The sequence below is a fragment of the Agelaius phoeniceus genome, chromosome 1 (assembly GCF_051311805.1).
Source record: "Agelaius phoeniceus isolate bAgePho1 chromosome 1, bAgePho1.hap1, whole genome shotgun sequence".
Lineage (NCBI taxonomy): Eukaryota > Metazoa > Chordata > Aves > Passeriformes > Icteridae > Agelaius > Agelaius phoeniceus.
In genome coordinates, this window is record NC_135265.1 from 24,400,024 (window position 1) to 24,419,780 (window position 19,757).

Genomic DNA, 19,757 nt, shown 5'->3' on the forward strand with positions numbered 1-19,757 from the left:
AGAATTTTCCCATACTCTATCACTGTTGGAGCAGGATGGTAATTATCTCAGTGAGATCCCATATGACTAACATGGTAGAATTTGGCAGCTGTTTAAACAAGCATGAGATTATCAGGTGCTGTAGATGAAGACAAGGCTGTTGTAGTGAAAAGCAAGTCACAGATCTTACAGTTCTTTTCCATTTCTACAAGATTTGCTTACAAAGAAGCTTTACTTTCATTTTAGCCTGATAAAAACTGTGGGCTAATCCAGAATACTTCATGGATATTTTCTTGCAGCCTTGATTATCCTCTTGTGAGAGGCCTCTTTACTGCAATCAGCTGCATAGCAACAGCCTTGTTTTTAAAAAAAGAAAAGATAGTCAAAATGTCCTGATCATCCCTGAAACTGGGTGAATAGAACAGAATACAGCATTCCTATTTCTTGGGAAATTATGAGCAGCTTGACTCCCAGATTCTCACACTAATTCTTACTGCCTTACAATATCAGCAGTTTGCTTTCCAGAGCTTCCCTTGTGTGAGAACATGTTGCGAAATTCTGAGTGCACATACTTACAGCATGAAGCAACCCATAAATATTTACACAGGGAGGTGTGTATGCAGAACAGCAGCTTCCAAAGGCATGGTCTAAGGTGATGAGACCTAGGGAGATCTCACCATCCAAGGCTGGGGAAGACTCTGGGCTGCCAGAGAAGAGGGCTCAGAAGAAGAGAGACAAAGGAGGCTGTGACAGATCTTCAGCAGCTCTTCCAGCCCATGGGAGATCTGCTCTGGACCAGATGCTGGAAGAGATGCTGTCTAAGCAGAAAAAGGCTTGTTCTCACAGTACCTGCACAGAAATGGGGTTCAGAAATGCACAGAGAGCCACTGAGCTGAGCATGAGCAGGAGCCCAGTGGAGTTTGTGGCCACACCACTCCACCAGTGCGTGTTGCACTCTCAGCTGTGAGGATCAAACAGAGGCACCATGGGCAGCTCCCCCATCATGGTGACAAGTGCTTGACTAATGGTTCCGGAGACTTGAAAATACCCTACCACTGTTCCAAAATACACCAGTTTATGCAGTTACCAAAAATTACATTTAGGTTTTCATATAATTAATTTTCAATGTTTTGTGAACAGGAATTATTCACGAGTCTTTCAGGTGTTGGAAAGAAGTATCAGACTCTGCATACCTTTGTGACTGAGGCTTGGTAACAATTTAACAGATTTGGACTCAGTGAATGTTCACAGTTTGTTTTTTGCTCAAAATGAATTTATTTTAGAATAGAATATTTTCAATTAGGTCTAGTGGGCCTAATTGAAAATAGTGTGGCCTTCAGCTGCAGCATCCATTTAGTCCTTACTATGCATGTTGTGGTTGGCTCAGGACACAAAATTGGAGTATGTGGGAAAAACTACTTCATCAATCCTCATTTCCGGGGCCATTTGTAGGCGCAGCTCTTACTTGAGAAATTAAAGCAGAAAATAGAAATCTCTTCCATCAATGTCCTGAAAAATTGATTGGTCACACAGGAAAGAGACCCAAACCTTCTTCTTCTTCCTCATTCTCAGAAGTTTGATGCTGCTGGGCACACTGTGCTGATGCTCCATTTTTCTTGTGAAGAGAAACGTGCACTGAGGACATGAACTAATTGCTCCAGCATTCCAGGGCTTACGTACTTGAAGAAACAAATCTCAGTCACATTCTTTGGCTCTCAATAATTGCAAAAAACTAGAGACCATCAGTCTAAAGTGAACTATGACATAATGAACAATTAAATTTTCTCATTTTTGTAGTAGAAGACTATATGGTGATGCATTATCCTGCATTCAAAAGCAAGGGAATCCATCAAAGAGGAAGACAATAAGGAATTGCTTGTATTTCTAGATTAGGTTTTGGAACAACTCATGCTTCAGGTTTTTTTGGCAAAGACGGGTTATTATGGATCATGGAATTGCTATCAATTCTGTGCAAAAAATTACATGCATAAAAGAGATGGTTTCTATCAGAAGGTACCAAAAGCCCTAAGTGACAAGTCTAAAGAAGGCGGTGGAAAGGAAGTGTCTGTGCAACTAAGTAAGTAATTTTTTGTCTCTTACAAAATATTGAAGGAGAGATACGAGAAGAATCTGGGGAGTCTTCCACAAAGCACTAAGTGTATAGAGGGCAGGGTGTGCTCCAGCTCTGAGATTGTGTTAGGGAATCACAGCTACACTAACAAAAGAGATTTCAGGTAGAAGTCTCTCCTACTCAATAGGGGTGACCACCACAGGGGAAACACCAGCACCTACAGTGGGACAAACAACACAGAGGAGAAAACAAGGATCTCAAAAGTTGTGCTGCTTTTCAACAGCTCACAGTGGTCAACTGGGAGTGCAGGTCACAAATGATAGGATAACAGAAAACCATGAAAATCATCAAAGAAGGGAGATCTAGAGGGTGTCTTGTGGGGTGGGTAGAGCTGAGGATGGGAGATCACGTCTGTCTATGTCACAAATCATCTTAATTACTGTATTTACTGTATTATTAATTACAGATAGTGGCTGATATGTCTCACAGTTCTTGGAACAAAGGAGTGGTTTGAAGAACCAACAGAGTGGGAACCAACAGAGCCTCTTTGAAAGAGAGACACCCTTTACTCGTTACAAACCATAAATACAATGCAAAAAATGAATGGCTTCTACCATCTGCAGATGGGAAAGTTTTTGGAAAAATGACTGAGGTAAAATATTTTTCATATTTGATCTCACAGCAGTTTCTGAATAAGTTTCATGATGGAAAGAAAAGCTTGTTCATGGTCTGCTTCTGTGACTGAGGCTTCTTCCCTACCAAAAGGGAAATTAACCTAAGAGATGTCAAAGTAGAGCATGGTATGCCCACTGCAGTGGGGAAGGAAGGCACACAGAGAATGGAAGCTTGAAAATCTAAGTTAAATTATCCATTGAGGTCAGAATATTAAGTGCTCTTTGGTGCAAAGATATTTAAAATAAATGCAGATGCAGATCTCACTGAAGAGTTTTTAAAAGAATTCCTCCTCCTGGAGTGCTGCAGGAATGAGCACAGACCTAACATTGCACACATGCTGTCATGGGTGAGAGATTTAAAAGATCTGGGGACAACAGGGCAAGGATCAGTCCTCCAGGGCTGACCTACAAACCCATGCTGTAGGTCAAAGCACCTCAAGTGCTCAGAAGTGCTGTTGACAGTTTTAGTTATCAGAATATTTACAGTCCTGTCACTTGACTGGGAGCAAAATAATCTGGATCTATTTCTTCATTTGGCACTGGCTTTTTATAGGAAGAATTGTTCTTTGTCAAGACCCTTATCAAGCTACGCAGATCAGATGGGATTCAAACCAGAAGAAAGCTGGTCTCTCTCAGGCACTTTGTTACAGACATTTCTGACCATGGGCGATTTCATAGCCAGTGCATTGTCACATGCACCCTTGTAGGACAGGTAGAACAGCCAACCCAAACGGTCACAAACACCAGAATACTCTAGTGTACCTCAGAGTAGAAGACTGCTCTCACACAGGGAGATGATTCCTCAAATCATTAACTAATTATGGACAAATTCTTTTGGGACCAAGTTAGCAGAAATGTATTAACTCTCTTCAATTATTTCTCCATCTCTTCAGCTCTTCTTTGATGGAAGGTCCTAATCCTGAACCATGAATTCAATATTTTACTGAAGTAATATGTTCTTTGCTGTTCTCCTGGATTCTCCATGATCTCATTTAATTGTTTTCTTTTAACCTCTTTCTATCCATCATTCTCTTACTGTTCTCTACTTTCCTTTCCTTTTTTATCTATATAAATTTAAGTGGCAAACAGCATTGTGGACAAGCTCTGCTAGGCTGGGAGGAGACGTACAACCCAATAAGTAAACCAGGTAGGGCAGTTGCTTATGCTCTCTGACATATTTTCTACAGCATATGAATTTCTTTTGCTTCTACAACACAGGATTTGATGAGGAGTTGCACAGAGGTATTTCACATTCAGATGTTAATGAAGATGAGAGGCAGAGAGGCAGGAGGAGCTAATCAAGAAAACACAAGAAGAAGAAGAGGAAGAGGAAGAAGAAGAAGAAGAAGAAGAAGAGGGAGAAGAAGAAGAAGAAGAAGAAGAAGAAGAAGAAGAAGAAGAAGAAGAAGAAGAAGAAGAAGAAGAGGAAAGTCTTCTTCAGGAGCACAGAGCTAGAGTTAGGTGGGGACTAAGGTGGCAGGCATCATGCAAATTACTCATACCACACCAGGGTAGTGAGGTGCTTGTTCCCAGTAGCATCATTCAGACATATGCTGATAATTCTGTAACTTAGGCTCTGGGCAGTATTCTCAATTCTGACTGCCTGTAATGTCTGTGATTTTCTGATGATCAATAGTAATTTGAGGTTTCACAAGTACAGTTCAGCAAAAGGATTCAAGGTATTCAAGGTGAGAAGTATTTAGTCAGGCAGAAATGAATTTCCTATATTTTTAGAACCACAATTACTCAAAAATGTTGCATACATTAAAATAAATGTAATGCTCATACAAAACAGTTGAAAACAGCATTTGAACTGATAAACAGATTTATAAGATTATTTTTCATTTTGGCTGCCTTCCTAATATCAGATCAACTACAAACAGTGCAAATGCATTGCTACTTAAGTCAGTTTGTCTCACAGAACAACATTAAAGGCAGTTTTCAAACACACATGTTCCCATGACATGCTGTAGCCTGTAAAACACAGAAATGAAAAGTCATATGCATAACCCTCTTCAGACTTGCAGTTCTGTCTCACCAAGAAACAATGTATTCAAGTTCAAACTTTTATTAGATAATCTTATTAATCTTCTTTTGAAATGTATTAGTAAGGAAACCCTTCACCTGTGGAGTATAACAAGTATAACTTGGTACTCTTTTTTCTCAACATCACCACAAGTTTAAATACAGCAGTTGTCATGAGGAGTTCACTTTTCTTGTACTTACAGTTAGAAGGATGATGAATAAGAAGCAACTCTGGGTTGTTTTTTTCATTGTGGAGTCTTCTTGGAGAGACACCTTGTAGATGACCCTTCTGGGAATTAAAGAACAAAAATAAAAGCATTATTGGACTTTTCCTTTTACGATAAATTCCTTGTCTTTGTGTATGAGCACATTTTTAAACTTAATCTAGACTCTGTGTGTGTGGTTGTTTGAGCAACCCCCAGCCTTACATGTGCTCAAGTTTGGTCTACTTGGAAGTTGGTACACTTTAAATTTAGTCTCCTTTGTGGATCTCTGGTGGTGAGTAGAGATGGTGTGGGGTATATCTCCATGTTACTGGGTCACCAGCAGCAGATCTGGGTTAAACTCTGTGTCTTTGCCAGCTGAGGCTATCTTAGTTGTCCCTTTTCAGCTGCTTCTAACCTAATACAGAGCTGCAGACTAATGAACAATCTGGATATTTTAAATCTGACTTGCAAAACCCAGAAAGATCCACTTTGCAAATAAGTGTAATAGCAGCTCAAAAGACATGTTTGTGGGGCTAGGGAAAGCCAGACTTTGAGTAATCTCTAGCCAGGTGAACAAGCCTGTGAGCAGGAAAAGAGAAACTGGGAACAGCACGGTGGGATTGCATGCTCCATGATGCAGCTGGGTGGTTGGGCTGTGGACAGACACACAGCAGTGAAAGCCTCAGGCCATCAGGCATGACTGCTTCAGCACAAACTACTGGGGAGGCACAGCATGGACACAACTCCACAGGTTTGACAGGAACTGGGCCAGCAGCTTTTTGGTTTTCTGGGTTTTTCCTACATCAACACTTCTCCGGCCTATCTGGAAAAAATATCCAGGGGCCACCAAGTATAATCTTATTGCTTCACAGTTGTGGGAGTTCAAGCAAGCAAAGCTCTTTGCATTAGCACAACATTTTAAGTTTTACAAAAATGTAAGTTCTGTATTAAATGAGAAATGCAGCTTTTGTCAAAGCACATTGTGCCTTCTGATGTCTCACAGACCACTCGAAGTGTATGTGCAGAGCAACATAGGACATGGGGCAGTGATCACCTTCAGTCACAGTAACACTGAGAGCACTCACACACCTTCATTTTTCAGAGAGCTTTAAAACTAGGAGTTAGGTGTTTTCTACCTGGACAAACAATCCTGTGAGCACCCTACTCATTTGAAACCCATGAATTTAAAGAGAAAAAGGCACAGATACTTGGATGCTGAGTCTAGTTGACATACAGTGAATAATACAATGACTTGTGTAACATTTGTCTCAGCAACAGCATTGTAACAGCTTTTCTCATCTTTAAATAGTCTGGAAGGGCACTCATTTTCAGAGGGGAAATGAAACATTGTCCTCATCTAAAGCAGAAATACGTAATGTCAAAATCTAATAAAGGTGTGGCACTTCCACTTCAATGTAGCACATGTGATCCAGTCATATGTAGCACATGTTGCAGTCCTGTGTCACTGAGATTACATAAAATATAAAGTGATGGCAAACAGGGCTCAGAGGATTTCTCTCCAATAGGAAGTAGTCTTATTACTGTCTGAATCTTCCCAGAACCATTCTGCTGAGTCAGAAGTAGTGCAAGATGCAAATGATCCAGAAAGAACATGCAGTTACACTGTAGGCCACAAACTTGGATTTGATTATTCATGGTAGACAACTCAATTGAAGCAAAAACTGGACATCTAGATCAGAGAAAAATGCCTGGAACTGTCTGCATATTTTCCAGGCTCTTCCCTGCAGTCTGTATTGGTTCAAACTGACAATAAAGATTAATGAAGAACATATAAACAATGTCTCTTGGACAGCTGTACAGTGAGTACGAGCACAAGTATGGTGTTCATCCAGTTACACACTGTACTGCAAAGTGTTCTGCAGCATGGTGTAAAGCCAGTCAAGTGGGTGCTTCTGTTCTTGTTAGCATCATCACTTCTGCTACATCTGTAGGGATTTTGTATCAAAAGGGAGCACTTTGTCTTACAAACTGTCAACAGCTTTAAAATACACAACAGCTCCTACCAATGGCACAGAGATTAACACAATACTGTGACCTAGCAAGAATGAGCAAGATCAAAATCAGCTGAATTTACCTGCTATATGTCTGTGTTTCCTGCACTTTGTGCCAAGAGTGCCTGCAGCACCAGGCTGGGTTACAGCTGTAGATCCAGGTAAATCTTTTCCCTTCTGTTAATTAAAATGACTGCACCATATGATACTACATATGAGTAAATGAGTAAGAACTATTTCCCATGCTGAATCTTAGCTAGTCTATTTATTTCCAGTCATTTTTATTTTAGCCAGCTGTAACCACAGGAATAGCTGACATGCCAGATGAAGTCCAGCACCTTCTTTGTCTTTTTCACAGAAATCTTTTCATCTGGCAAAAATTTCAAGAATAGTTGAACAACAATATTTTAACTATAAAAACTATAAAGCTCCTGACTAAGAAAAATATTTGTCTACTTTAAGACTGGCCCATAACACTACAGCACACAGGCTGGCATCAGTACTGGATCAAGGATGATGATTTCATTGAAATGAAAAGATACATGCAAATACAAAGTGCTGGTCAATGGGCAGGGCAGAAACAACAGGGAGGCAGAAGGATTCACAAGGGAAACCCCAGGAGAGGGACCCTGTCAGCCTCCAGACAGAGGAACAAACCAACACCTCCATGGCTCTGACCCCATCTCCAGTGATCCAGGTTCAGGTGTGACATGCCAGACAAGCTGGGATGTGCAAAGCAGAATGCTCAAGTGCCTGCTGGTTTTGGTGTTTTGTGCTAGAAGGATCACTTTTTCACATGGACACTACAGCCAATGGGCAGCGTGCTTGCAGCTGGAGGAAGGCTGGACAGCTCTGGGGCTGTGCTGTGAGGAACAGAAGGTGGAACCAGAAATGAGTCTGCTCCCCAGTGTGTGCTCACACCATAACTCAAGCACACATGGGCTTCCATGGCAGTACCCACAGGACGCTCTCCATGCCTTCTCCTGGCTGCTCAGGACCACCTGACTTGTGCTAACTCCACAGCCACACTATAGGGCCACACTATGAAGAGGTCAGGAAATTAGTGTTCAGCTGCACAATTTTAAAATCTATTTAAATGGGGTTTTAAATTTATTTTCTTTTTTACAATTACAGATGGAGAAACAATAATATTTCAAGCGGTTTTAAGAACAGGTATTGCAGATGTTTTAAGGTATGCATGAGTTTTTCCTGAGATGATGCTTATGACCATAAACAACAGAAATTATAGATGATGTACTGATAGTTCTTGGGATCACCAGAGCTTATTTATTATGGCAATGTAATACAGTATAAAATTACACAAAATTTGTTTCCTTTGCTGAAGTTCCCAAGCAGGTTTTAGGTGCTATGCTGATTCCTGTTCCTATAATATTCAGCCTTTTTCCCTAAGTACAATGATGTACTTATTCAATGTTAAATTAGTATAATGCTGCATGCATTTCAATTTTAGAATATCCATACTTAGGGATTAATCATAAGCACATTGCTAAAGCCCAGCACTTTTCTATGATTGTATTAATTCTTCAGCCCCTGTTGCTTATAATAGTTACATATGACATTCCTGACTGTTATTTAAACTAGAATATTGTTCTTTCTTTCTTTGCAAAAGTAGCATTTATGTAGCTCATTGTGTGCTAAGGTATTCCTCCTGCTTCAGCTGTAATAGTAATACCACAGACAGCTGGAGATTACACCTGAAACTTATCTGAGGATGAACACAGCATCCTACTCAGTGATGACATCTCTTTTGTCTCTGTCCAGATGTCTACAGCTATAGTGCTGTGCTGAACAGGCCTTCAATTACAGTTACCACTGGCTTATCCAGAAAATGGGACAGCTCTCTCTGCACAGCCATTTGCACAAGGCCCAAAAGGGATGTCAGATTTAGTCAGAAAGAAGGGTGCAAGAGGAAGATTTAAAAGAAGGCAGTAGAGCAACAATTCTCTGCCATGTTCTGAAGAAAAGTAAGGAAGAAGAAAGAAAGAGAGAGAGAAAGGAAGGAAGGAAGGAAGGAAGGAAGGAAGGAAGGAAGGAAGGAAGGAAGGAAGGAAGGAAGGAAGGAAGGAAGGAAGGAAGGAAGGAAGAGAAAGAAAGAAAGAAAGAAAGAAAGAAAGAAAGAAAGAAAGAAAGAAAGAAAGAAAGAAAGAAAGAAAGAAAGAAAGAAAGAAAGAAAGAAAGAAAGAAAGAAAGAAAGAAAGAAAGAAAGAAAGAAAGAAAGAAAGAAAGAAAGAAAGAAAGAAAGAAAGAAAGAAATAGACTGACTGGAAAAAACTTCTTTAATTATTCTGCTTTGATAAATCTGCAGTGCCATCTTTCACAATACTCTTGACATACCTTTAGATAAAGAAATTATTTTAAAAATGGTTTTCAAAATACGAATTTGAGGAGTTGTGGCTAAGTACAGAAGTGTAATGCAAAAATCTCTTTCTCAGTGTGTTCATTATACTCAGAATTTTTGAAACTTCACTTGCAACCTCCCTACTAGGCTGCAAGTTTCTTTGGGAGCTTATTTTCCACCCCATGCAGCTTTCTTAGGGTGACTAGCTGGGTACACACCTCAAACCACAAGGTCTCTCTGTTTTCTCATTTAGATAAGGCTTGCAGACCCTCCTGGGGAGTGCCTTGCCACTCAGCACAGAAGGCACCAAAATGCTCTGCTTGCATTAACCCTGGACTGGGAAACACTGGGCAGACACCACTGAGCAAGCCACAGGCAAGCCAGCAGATCCTGCTGCTGTGTTTAAGGATTTTGGATCCAGGGAGGAGGTTGCAGGTTGGTGTGTGTAGCCAAACATGCAGACAGTTTTGAGGAAAGTATTAAAATTATCCCCTCACTCCCAGTGGGATATTTTACCCCTGGGTTCCTAATTTAGGCTACTGCTTTGAGCCAGGAGTGAGCCCTACATCACCCTTCTATAATCCCAGGTCTTGTGCAGACCAGAATTGTAGTTATAACCCCATCAGAAGAGGAAATGCCAGGAGTTTAATCCCCATGCCTGAGATGGGAGTAGAGCCAGTCCCTCCTATTTCCCCAGAACATTCTTTAGCCATTAGCCTGCAATAGTCTTGAAATGGCTTAAGGGGCACCAGGATCTCTTGGTATTTCCAATAGAAATGGTGATTGCTACTCAGCTATTTCTCATATGCCAAAAACTTGTGACCATCAGTCCCAGGCAGAGAGATGGGTCTCCTTACAGCCTCTAGTCAAGCGTCCAGGGAGATGAGGCAAGGCAGGAGATGTATTTACTGTCTTCTACTCCTGCACTCCCTGTGACTTATCTTTGTACAGTACCTCAATGTTTTGTTTAACCTTCCTTTTCATACAGGAATCCCCTGAGAAATAAAAATTCCACATTCTCAGTTTCTGGTGTCAGGCACATAAAGATATTGCAACATTAAAACCGCAGGTATCTAGGACACTTGCAGCTTATCTTATTCATTTTGGGAGTCTCAGAGACCCAAATGCTAAGTTGTGTGATGACTACTCAGTTGTTATTGTAACAGATCACAGTTTCCATTAACTTGCCTGGTGGAGATTGTGAACTCCATCTTGAGTGTGTGGTATGTTAACAAACTGAAACTATCAGCCACGGCAAATAGGCAATTTCAGGTTTACACAGAGGAAATGACCAAATAGTTCTGATTTATTGATTCATTTGGATTACCTGGGAGCTGCAACACTTGGTACTTCATTTTTCCATTTAAAAACATTCAACAAAAAAAGGGGTTATTTTACCTTAGGTTTCCCTTTAACCAAATCCTTTCCAACAAACAAGAAGAAAATAGGAAGAAACTAGCTACAAAATTGTCTGTGTCTATTTTTAAGGCAATCACAAAGTTTTCTAAGCCCCCACATTACATATCTGAGCAGCCAATGTGATCATACACACCAGTGGGGATACTGAAGATGGAAAGGAAGAAGTTTATTGTATTGTTGTATTACCCAGTCTAAGAAATTCTTAGACTGGGTAATACAACACAGGCAAATATACTTTGACAAAAAAGCAACAACAACAACAAAAAGCCAATATATACACTTTGAATAAGAATTATTTATCTACGACTTTAAAAATATACGAGCCAAATTATCCAGAAGACTTTCAGGAAAGGCTGAACATTTTATGAAACAAAAGATGGTAAAGCATCAAAGGAGTTAGAGGAGCTGATTTCTTCCACCTGCCAGGGCAAAACTTAGGAGGGGACAGCTGAGGTATTCAGCTGAGCACTGATACAAATTCTGTTTGTATTACACGTAGATAGGGGTTGGTGTTGTGCTTCTGCATCCTCTAATGACTGTAAATTGAGGGTTATGCCTACTGTTTGTTAGTAGCCAAAAAAAACACCCAGTAGCCAAAACCCTCTTCCTTCTTCAGAGCTTAGGATGCCATTGCCAATGACCCTCTTGGCTGTTGGACAAGGGGTTTTATGAGGTTGCAAGTAAAAGCAAAGAAAATTTCAGGAAGAGACTAGCAAAGTATATCAGCAGATTTGTTGGCAGAAAAAACTTGGAATATTTACACAAACCAGACTGTGTAATTCATTTCGAAAAACTTAGTTTTAGTCTTTCGCAAATTTCTTCTGTGAAGTATTTTAGCCCAAAATGTTAACAGCATTACGTGAAGAGTTGCATACCAAGCAATCCTGGAGTTCAGCATCTACAGGACCCTCTGTGCCTTGCTGCATTTCTCTGAATTTTACAGTGTCATACTGTTTTACCCAGAAATAGTGCCTGAGGGAGAAGGTTTTATGCGTTTGCACCACAGGCTCTGGTCATACAACCAGTGGTTAAAGGAAGAGGCTTAGAGATGGAGGAGATGGTGAATAATAACAGCACATCTGCATAGATCAGTTTAAGCTTTTGTGGAATTGAAATTAAAAGAAAAATGACTTTTATGCTTTTGCAGTGAAAGAAGAAACAACACATGCAATTATGTTTTTGCTTCAGACATAATGCAAGACAGAGAGTGGATCACACCACAGTGACTCTGGAAAATGAGTTCATTGCCTTCTACCACTATTCAGAGGATACACTCTTGAAATAAACTCACTTTTACAAAACAATGATTGCTCACATAAGAATTATGTCAGGCTCTCAGCACACATCAAAGTATCATAGAGTGGTTTGGGCTGGAAGGGACCTTTAAATATCATCTTGGTCAAAACCCCTCTGCCACACGCTCCACTAGTCCAAGTTGCTCAGGGCCCCATCCAGCCTGGTCTTGAACACTTTGGGGGATAGGGCATCCAAAACTTCTGGGCAGCTTGTTCCAGGCTTTCATCTCCCTCACAGTAAAAAATTCTTCCTAATATACAGTCAAAATCCACCTTCTTTCAGTTTAAAACCATTGATCTTTTCCTGTGACTGCAGACTCTGGTGAAAACTTTTCCCTGTCTTTCTTGTAAGACCCTGTTAGCGACTGAAAGTAGCTCCCTAGAGCCTTCTCTCCTCCAGGCTCAAGACCTCCAGTTCTTTCAGGTTTTTTTCATAGGAGACAGCTCCAGCTTTATGATCATTTTCATAGCCTTCTCTGGACTCATTCCAACAGGTCCACATCCTTATAATGCTGGGGCCCCCAGAGCTGGGTGCAGCACTCCAGGTGGTCTCATCAGAACAAGCAGAGGAGCAGAATCGCCTCCTTCAATAGACTCACCTCACTGCTTTGGACACAGCCCAGAATACAATTGTCATGTCACAATGTGCATACCTGATGATGAAGGCTTTAATTTTTTTTAGTTCTTACAATCAAATTTGAAATACTGAAGTTAAATGCAAACCTTACAATTCTGAAGCAACACTCAGCATTTTACCAGCTCTGCTTTCAGTGATAGGTAACAAGGTAAAAGCAGCAACATTTTAAAAAACTTGCTAAGTGCCAGGAAACGTTACCATGTTAAAGTCAAATATTTCCAATCTGTGGGACAAAGGAGGAGAAAAAAAAAATTGAAATTCTGTGTAACAAAGCAGAGGAATAAAATCTATAGCAGAGCATTCCTGTTATTCGGAGTGCTGGATGAGTGGGACTGAATGAAGCAGCTTTGGCCATTGGTCCACATTCAACAGATGAAAGCAAGCACACTGCAGGAATGCCTGGTTCATAACTGAACATTCCTCAAAGAAGAACACTTCCTTGCCATTTTGCTGCATCATTATGAATCTCTGACTTAGCATGTCACGCAGTAGTACAGTATAATTTTAGCCTTTTAGGCCCAGCTGTGAAATGTCTTTTGAAAAGTGCTTGAAATTCCTGGAAGACTTTGCAGCAGTGCATGTACAATAAGAAAATATGCAATTATCTACTCTTGAAGACAGTGCAGCTTGGACAGAGCCAAAAACTTGGGATGAATACTACCCTGCTGTAAAATAAAGGTTTCAAAAGAATTACATACATTTATGTCAGACTAAAATCTTTAACACAGCCTGCAAAATTAAAGCAGAAATTTAGAATTATTCTCTCTCTATATAGTATTTTAATAGGGAATACAGATTTCACAGCCCTTATGACCTTTGTGGGTAAGATTAATATTAGTATAATTTTAAAGGAGAATTGTACGGGTACAGTTAAATATACATAGCTAAAGAAGGTAAAACACGCTACACAGTGTCAGTAAAAACTTTTGAGTTAAGAAAAAAGCCATATGCATGGTTGCATTATAACTTTAGCTGGAGCATCATCCCAACAGTACTGTACCAACAGCCTAGACCTTACATACCAAACATGCCTGTCAATATATTTGAAACTACTCTAACAAATACTTGACTTCAGTAGAGCAAGAATACAATGACAAGGCAGACCAGGATGGACTTTGGAAGCACACATAAAGAGTTAGGGAAAAGTAAGAAAAACTGCAAGGTAAGAGGTGAATGTAAGGTAATTTTTCCAATTATCAAATTCTTTCTGTATCACCCTGGAAGAATCTTCAAATAATTGGATAAATGTAGCCTCATACATTACATTCTTCCCTCTTGGATCAATACTTGTTTTGGTCAATACTTTCTTGATTTGACATATTAAGTTTTTTGTTAAAAATTTTTCTTTTTGTTGCAGCACATACTGCAAAAAAATAGTCATTTAATATTTTTTTTCAGCCAGTTCCCTCTCAGTTTTCCATTCAGTTCTTCTCCAGGCAAACTCCCACTGGTCTTTTTTTTTTATCCTAAGCATACATTCCTATAAATTATTAGAAGCAAGTGAATATTTTATGGGGTGGGCAAAAAATCAAGAAAAATATTATAAGTTCTTATTATGTCAATGTTTTTATATAAGTCATATAAAGTGTGAAAAGTACTACGAGTAGGTTGTTTTAAATCAAATACACATGACATACAAAGCATTTTGTTCTCACTTGGCAGAACAGCCCATGCTACAGCTGGATGTAGGTTTCAATTCTACCTCAAAAAGTATTCTGTATGAAAAAAAAAATTCCTGTGTGCAAATAATGCATTTTTCTTTAGTCTGATTCTGATTTTATAGCACTTTTGCTAATAATGAATAAAAATCTTGATTTTTATTTGAGATCAGGGTGTATAATTGTTGATCTCTAAGGGTTGTATCTAAGGCATTCTGGGGGTATTTTAAATTCCATAATAGAAGGAGACAAATTTTGGGACATTCAAACCCTCTTGTGACAGTCTCTGGAAAAGGCTTTGCGTGTCTGTGGTCTCAATTAACTTTTAAAGATACACCAGTTGGTTTAACTAATAAATTTTTTTCTTCTGCTGATACATCTTGCTTTACCTATGCTCTTAAATTGTTGTATCTACTGCAACACTGATACTTCTGTGCTACACCTACGCTACAGTGAGTAGAAAATTGACCCAAAGCTGTCACTGCATTTTACTATATATTTACATCTAATCTAAAGATAAATAAGGATACAATCATGTAGTGATTGATGGGGACATAAGAAAAAATTGGTAAATCAGTAAAAATAAGATTATCTGCATCAGTTATTGCAGATTATTTGAATATCATGGATGTAGTGCTTGGATATTGTGTTGTCCCTGTCAGGAATTATGGCACCATTACTATAAAAGGTTAAATTGAATGTAAACACCTAAATTTCCAGTTTCAATTAGGGCAAAATCTACACATTTCTCCCTAAGGCATTATACATTCATTTCAGAAGTTCAACAGGGCAATTTACATACAGTAAAGTACTGTGAACTGGCATTTTCCCAAGAGGTAGTTATTAGCAACTAAAAATTCAGTGGAAGGCTTCCAGACTAACATGCATGAAGAGATGCACTTTCAATGATAACTATGCAGGTGAAGTTCACTGTGCTTATGTTAAAATAAAGGGTAAAATGAGTCTTTGCCAAGACCTGCAGAGAGTAGGTTACTGTTTTCTTCGTGGTTCCTCTTTTTATCTGTAAATTAGGGTGGATTAGCAAGGAATACAGATGAGGGAATGGGAATCACCTGAACAGTGAGACAGGTCATTACTGGTGCAACTCACTCATACACTCCAAGAAAATTTTATAAAAAGCCTTTTGTTCTTTGTCCTAAACATTGCTCTGGGCTTGCAGTCTGGAGTCCAAGGTTTGTCCAAGTGTCCCAGAGGGACAGCTGAATCCAGATGAGACACTGTTTGCAGGAAAACAAGGCCAGGAGATGGCTAAAATAGATGGTGGCTAAAATGTGTGCATGCACCTTGTGAGCTGAAAGGTCCATCATTACTCACTACGAATATTAATGATGACATTTCAGGCACACCAGCTGCCAGCCATGCAAACAGAAGCTCTGGTGACCTCTTCCTCTGCTTATAAATATTAATAATCAGAAGAATTTTCATAACCATTTGTGGGGTTCAGAGTCTCAGCAATACCCTACACAGATCCTAAATACATGTGGTTAAGAATGACCAGCCACGTATCACAGAGGTTTCACTGGAACCCAAGTAATCAGGTCCATGGAAAAAAGCTTAATTTTCTGGCAGATCAGTAGTGGACACAATATTAAAAAAAAACCAAACCAAACCAAACAAAAAACCCAAGAAAAACGGTGAAGCATGAGAAAGCCAGCACAAAGGAGAAACAATGTCTTTCACCACAACCTTCCTAGCCAGGAAGAGCAGAGCAGAGGCTTTGGATCTGTAAGTCTGCATCTTTCTGCCAAGATGAGCTATCATGAATACATTCTTGAGAAGTTAGTGAATTAAGCTTAGCATATTAAGCTGCATTTATTGAAGATCTCTTCCTACCCTGCATTCTCTGGACAACAATGAGAGTTTAGGCTGACTCTCACAGATTTCAGGTTCTCATTTTGCTTTTGCTGTCCATTGTTTGGGGAGTAAGATCAGAGCCAGATCCTCAAAGTCTCAAGGTTCTCACTGCCTTCAGCAGAGCTGCCCTTCTGTGAGCTCTGGCTTTTTCTTCTTTCATTATATGTGTTGAGTGGAGCTCTGAGGCAGCACTGGGAAAGAAACCTACTCACCTTGAAAAGGAAAACGGCCTAACATGGGAATGATTTCTTGTCACTTATGTTGGCTCCTCAGAGCCCATTAAATGGTTTACTGATTTTTTTTTTTTTAATTGACCTCTTGGCAATGTCACTGTCTCATTTGATATTACTGTTATTATTTTAAAGTTCATTCATTTGATTTTGTTGTCTTTTCATGTGTTATTTTGTATATGACATTCTAGTCCAACAAATAGTGTGTAGCCTAATTTTGTGGGCACCAGTGGGGAGCAGGGCTTTTCAAAAGCATCTTGTTAGCCAAGGCCAGTAAGTCAGGCTGGGGGTAAAGCATCATGTGGTCTGGCTCCCACCTTCTCCATTGTTAGCACTGGAAGCCTCTGGGGCCACTGCAATTCTCAATCAAGTCAGTCAAAGTCCAATTACAATCACTTATAATGTATTTGTTAAGGATGCCAAAACCAACTCCAAATGCTTCCTGATGCCAAGGTTTGCTTTTGGTAAAGTCTTGATATACACTGGCTGAAGAATGTCTTTAGCAGGGTTTTATTTTGCTGGGGCAGATGAAATTTATTTCTGGCTCCAGTACCCAAAGGATTCAGAACCAATCCCAGAATGACAGCTGAAGTCACTAAGGACAAGCCTCCAAGTTTTGAGTCAGCTGAAAACATAGAGTCAATTTTCCTTTCTGAGCACATTCCAGACCCATGCAGGTGCCAGGGGACTGTTCTTAGTTTAGTGTATAGAGCTGGAACTTGGATGCTTATGTAAGAGCTAGGCTTAGGGTTTCCCCAAATCTTCCTACCAAATCCAGCTGCAGAGACAAAGGATAATCTGGATCACAAATGATAAAGTTAAACAAGAAAATAAATGCCTCCAGTGTAGCAGCCTATTTGTAAGACTTTTCAAAATAAACCCCTGGAAGCAGTCTGTAATTCTCAGCAAGATTTTTCTTGTTACACCATAGGTTGCCAACTTTAGTATTTATTTCACTGGCAATAAATTCAAAGACCTGAAACTTTAGATTCTCTGTGATGTTAAAAACTTCAAATATCCATCCATGATCTAAAGCTTCATGTGGAAAAATAATAGAGAGTCTCTTCCATAAATTACATTGCCAGACAAGTTCCTTCATATAGAAAGTACTTCATGTAGCAGATAGAGGACAAAAGGGAAGCATATTTGGATGAGTACTGAGATTCAGAAAAGATTTCTGATGGCTCTGGAAAGAAGTCAGAGCAGTCTTTTCAACAGCAGCTACAGCTGATCTTGCTTCTCATCCTGACTGTCTCATTAAATCCAAATGTATGTGTGTCTATGGGTGTGTGTAAGCTTCTGCAGAGAGGTATAAATTCCCTACATCTCAAGATGTAGGGAATTCAACACAGCCTGGCTCTTATGAGGTCTGTAGAAATCACGTCTTGAGGCCTTTTGCCCCTCTAGTTTGCCCCTTTATTTGGCCTTCTGGTGATGGAAAGATCTCAGGCTTTTATTAGCTTATTAGTAACTTGGGGCTTTTGCCTAAAGCTTGCCAAGTATTCACCCTGGTGAAGCACTTGACCTTTCTATGAAGTAGGTTTTTCAAACACCACCGGTTTAAAAAGCACCTAAAGAATATTTTTTTCCTTAGCAATCAAAATATTTTTAGTTATGTCTGCATTTTGGATCTTCTGCACTGTACTTAGTGCTTCACCAAGGAAGTGAGAGGCCCAGCTCTGGTTTCTTAGAATAAAATCTGGTTTTACATATCACATACCTCACACAAGGTTGCACATACACAAGCAAAAATGCAATGCAAAACCCATGTATTTTATTTGTGGACTGCAAAAAGCATCTGTATATTTTTTCTTTATTAAGATAAAAATATCCTTAATGTTTAAGTAGTGGGGGTTCTTATTAATTAATTTTTTATTAGTATGTGCAAGAAAATACCACTTTTGTAGCATCATTCCATGATCCCCTTTGAGCAAGTGTTTCACATATCTACAAGGAAAAGAGAAACCAATTCTTTGATTGAGGAAGACATCACTGTGAAATTAATAGTACAGTTTAATAGTACAGTTGACAGCAAAGGCACAAATAGCAGAACGTGCTTTACTGTGCCTGTATGTCCTAACTTCTTCTTCCAGACCTTATACTTCCTTACATTTAGGATTTTCCTACTATCCTTTACTTCCTTTTACCCTTACATTTTTTTCCAGAAGATAAAATGTCCATGCTCTTTGAATATAGTCATAATGCTATAATGATTGCACAGAGTTTCACAGCATAGAACGGAAAATCTGGTGCAATATAAATTTAGTTTGCCTTCAGTGAATATTGTGCTAACTGCTTCCCAAACTGTTTCAGTAAAACACTCATATGGAATTTATCTCAAACCTTTACACCCTGTCTAGCTGGCTGTATTATGTCTCAAAATCCCCAGCCCTTTGTTATAGAATTAGGATAGGCTTCTGGAGTTCTGGTTATATATTTCTGCTCCAGGGATCACACCATGACAAACTCATTCAACTTTAACTTCCCTCTTAATGAATAGAGTTGGTAATCCAGGTTCAAATCATGAATCCCACAATCCCTTTGAAAAGACTTCAAAAGAAACAGCAAAAATACAAACAGCAAAAAAAAGTAAGCAAACAAAAATCCTCAAACCAAAACCAAAACAAACAAACCACTCTAAAATGAACAAGCAAATTAACAACTCCACAAAAGCTACTTTGGGAAGTGAGTTCTGAAAGGACCACTGTAAGAGGGATTAAATGCATTCACATTGTACAGTTGAAACAGCTGCTAAGCAGAAAATGACTCAGCCTGTGCATCCATCTGGGTCAGTCTTGCTTAGGCAGAGCTTCAGAAATGCTCCCCCCAGCAAGCTGCATCTGGGCACCCACTGCATCCCATCACCAACATGCAATTACACATTGCCCCACAGACAGAGGAGCTGCTGGGCAGGGGATTGGGTACATGCTGCTGGATACCTTTATGTTAAATCTTTTAATTTACTGCAACTGGTATAAAATACCAAACCTTCACTTTTTGTGGTTCCTGGGGAGTATCAAATGCATGAAACTCCACTTTTACTCCAGTGTCATCAAAATATGGGGAGCGGTCAATGACAATAACCAAATGTATAGATTTTGCTGGTTTGAAGTGTTTTAATCATGAGAATCTTCATTGATCTCCTGTAATCATACTAGTAGTAATGGGAGAGGATGTGAAAAATCATACTGTTCTTATGATGCAACCACAGTTGGTCCTTGAATTTCTACATCAACTCTTGCCCAGCCATTCATCTCTATTGAATAATTCTACTAGATTGGCTTGCTTACTTGATATTCAAATTCGAATAATGGGAC

The 19,757-nt window shown here is 39.4% G+C and overlaps 1 protein-coding gene across 3 annotated transcripts in view; it reads right to left on the reverse strand.

Moving 5' to 3' along the window:
- The window catches only part of CALCR (calcitonin receptor), a 161,557-nt gene that overhangs the window by 65,504 nt on the left and 76,296 nt on the right, over positions 1–19,757 (reverse strand). For 2 of the 3 annotated variants that reach the window (XM_077174933.1, XM_077174943.1), the window contains exon 2: positions 4,951–5,038. In XM_077174933.1, coding sequence (XP_077031048.1) covers positions 4,951–5,038 — 88 coding nt within the window. The remainder of the gene's footprint in view (positions 1–4,950; positions 5,039–19,757) is intronic. The other variant, XM_054635778.2, reaches the window with a different exon arrangement.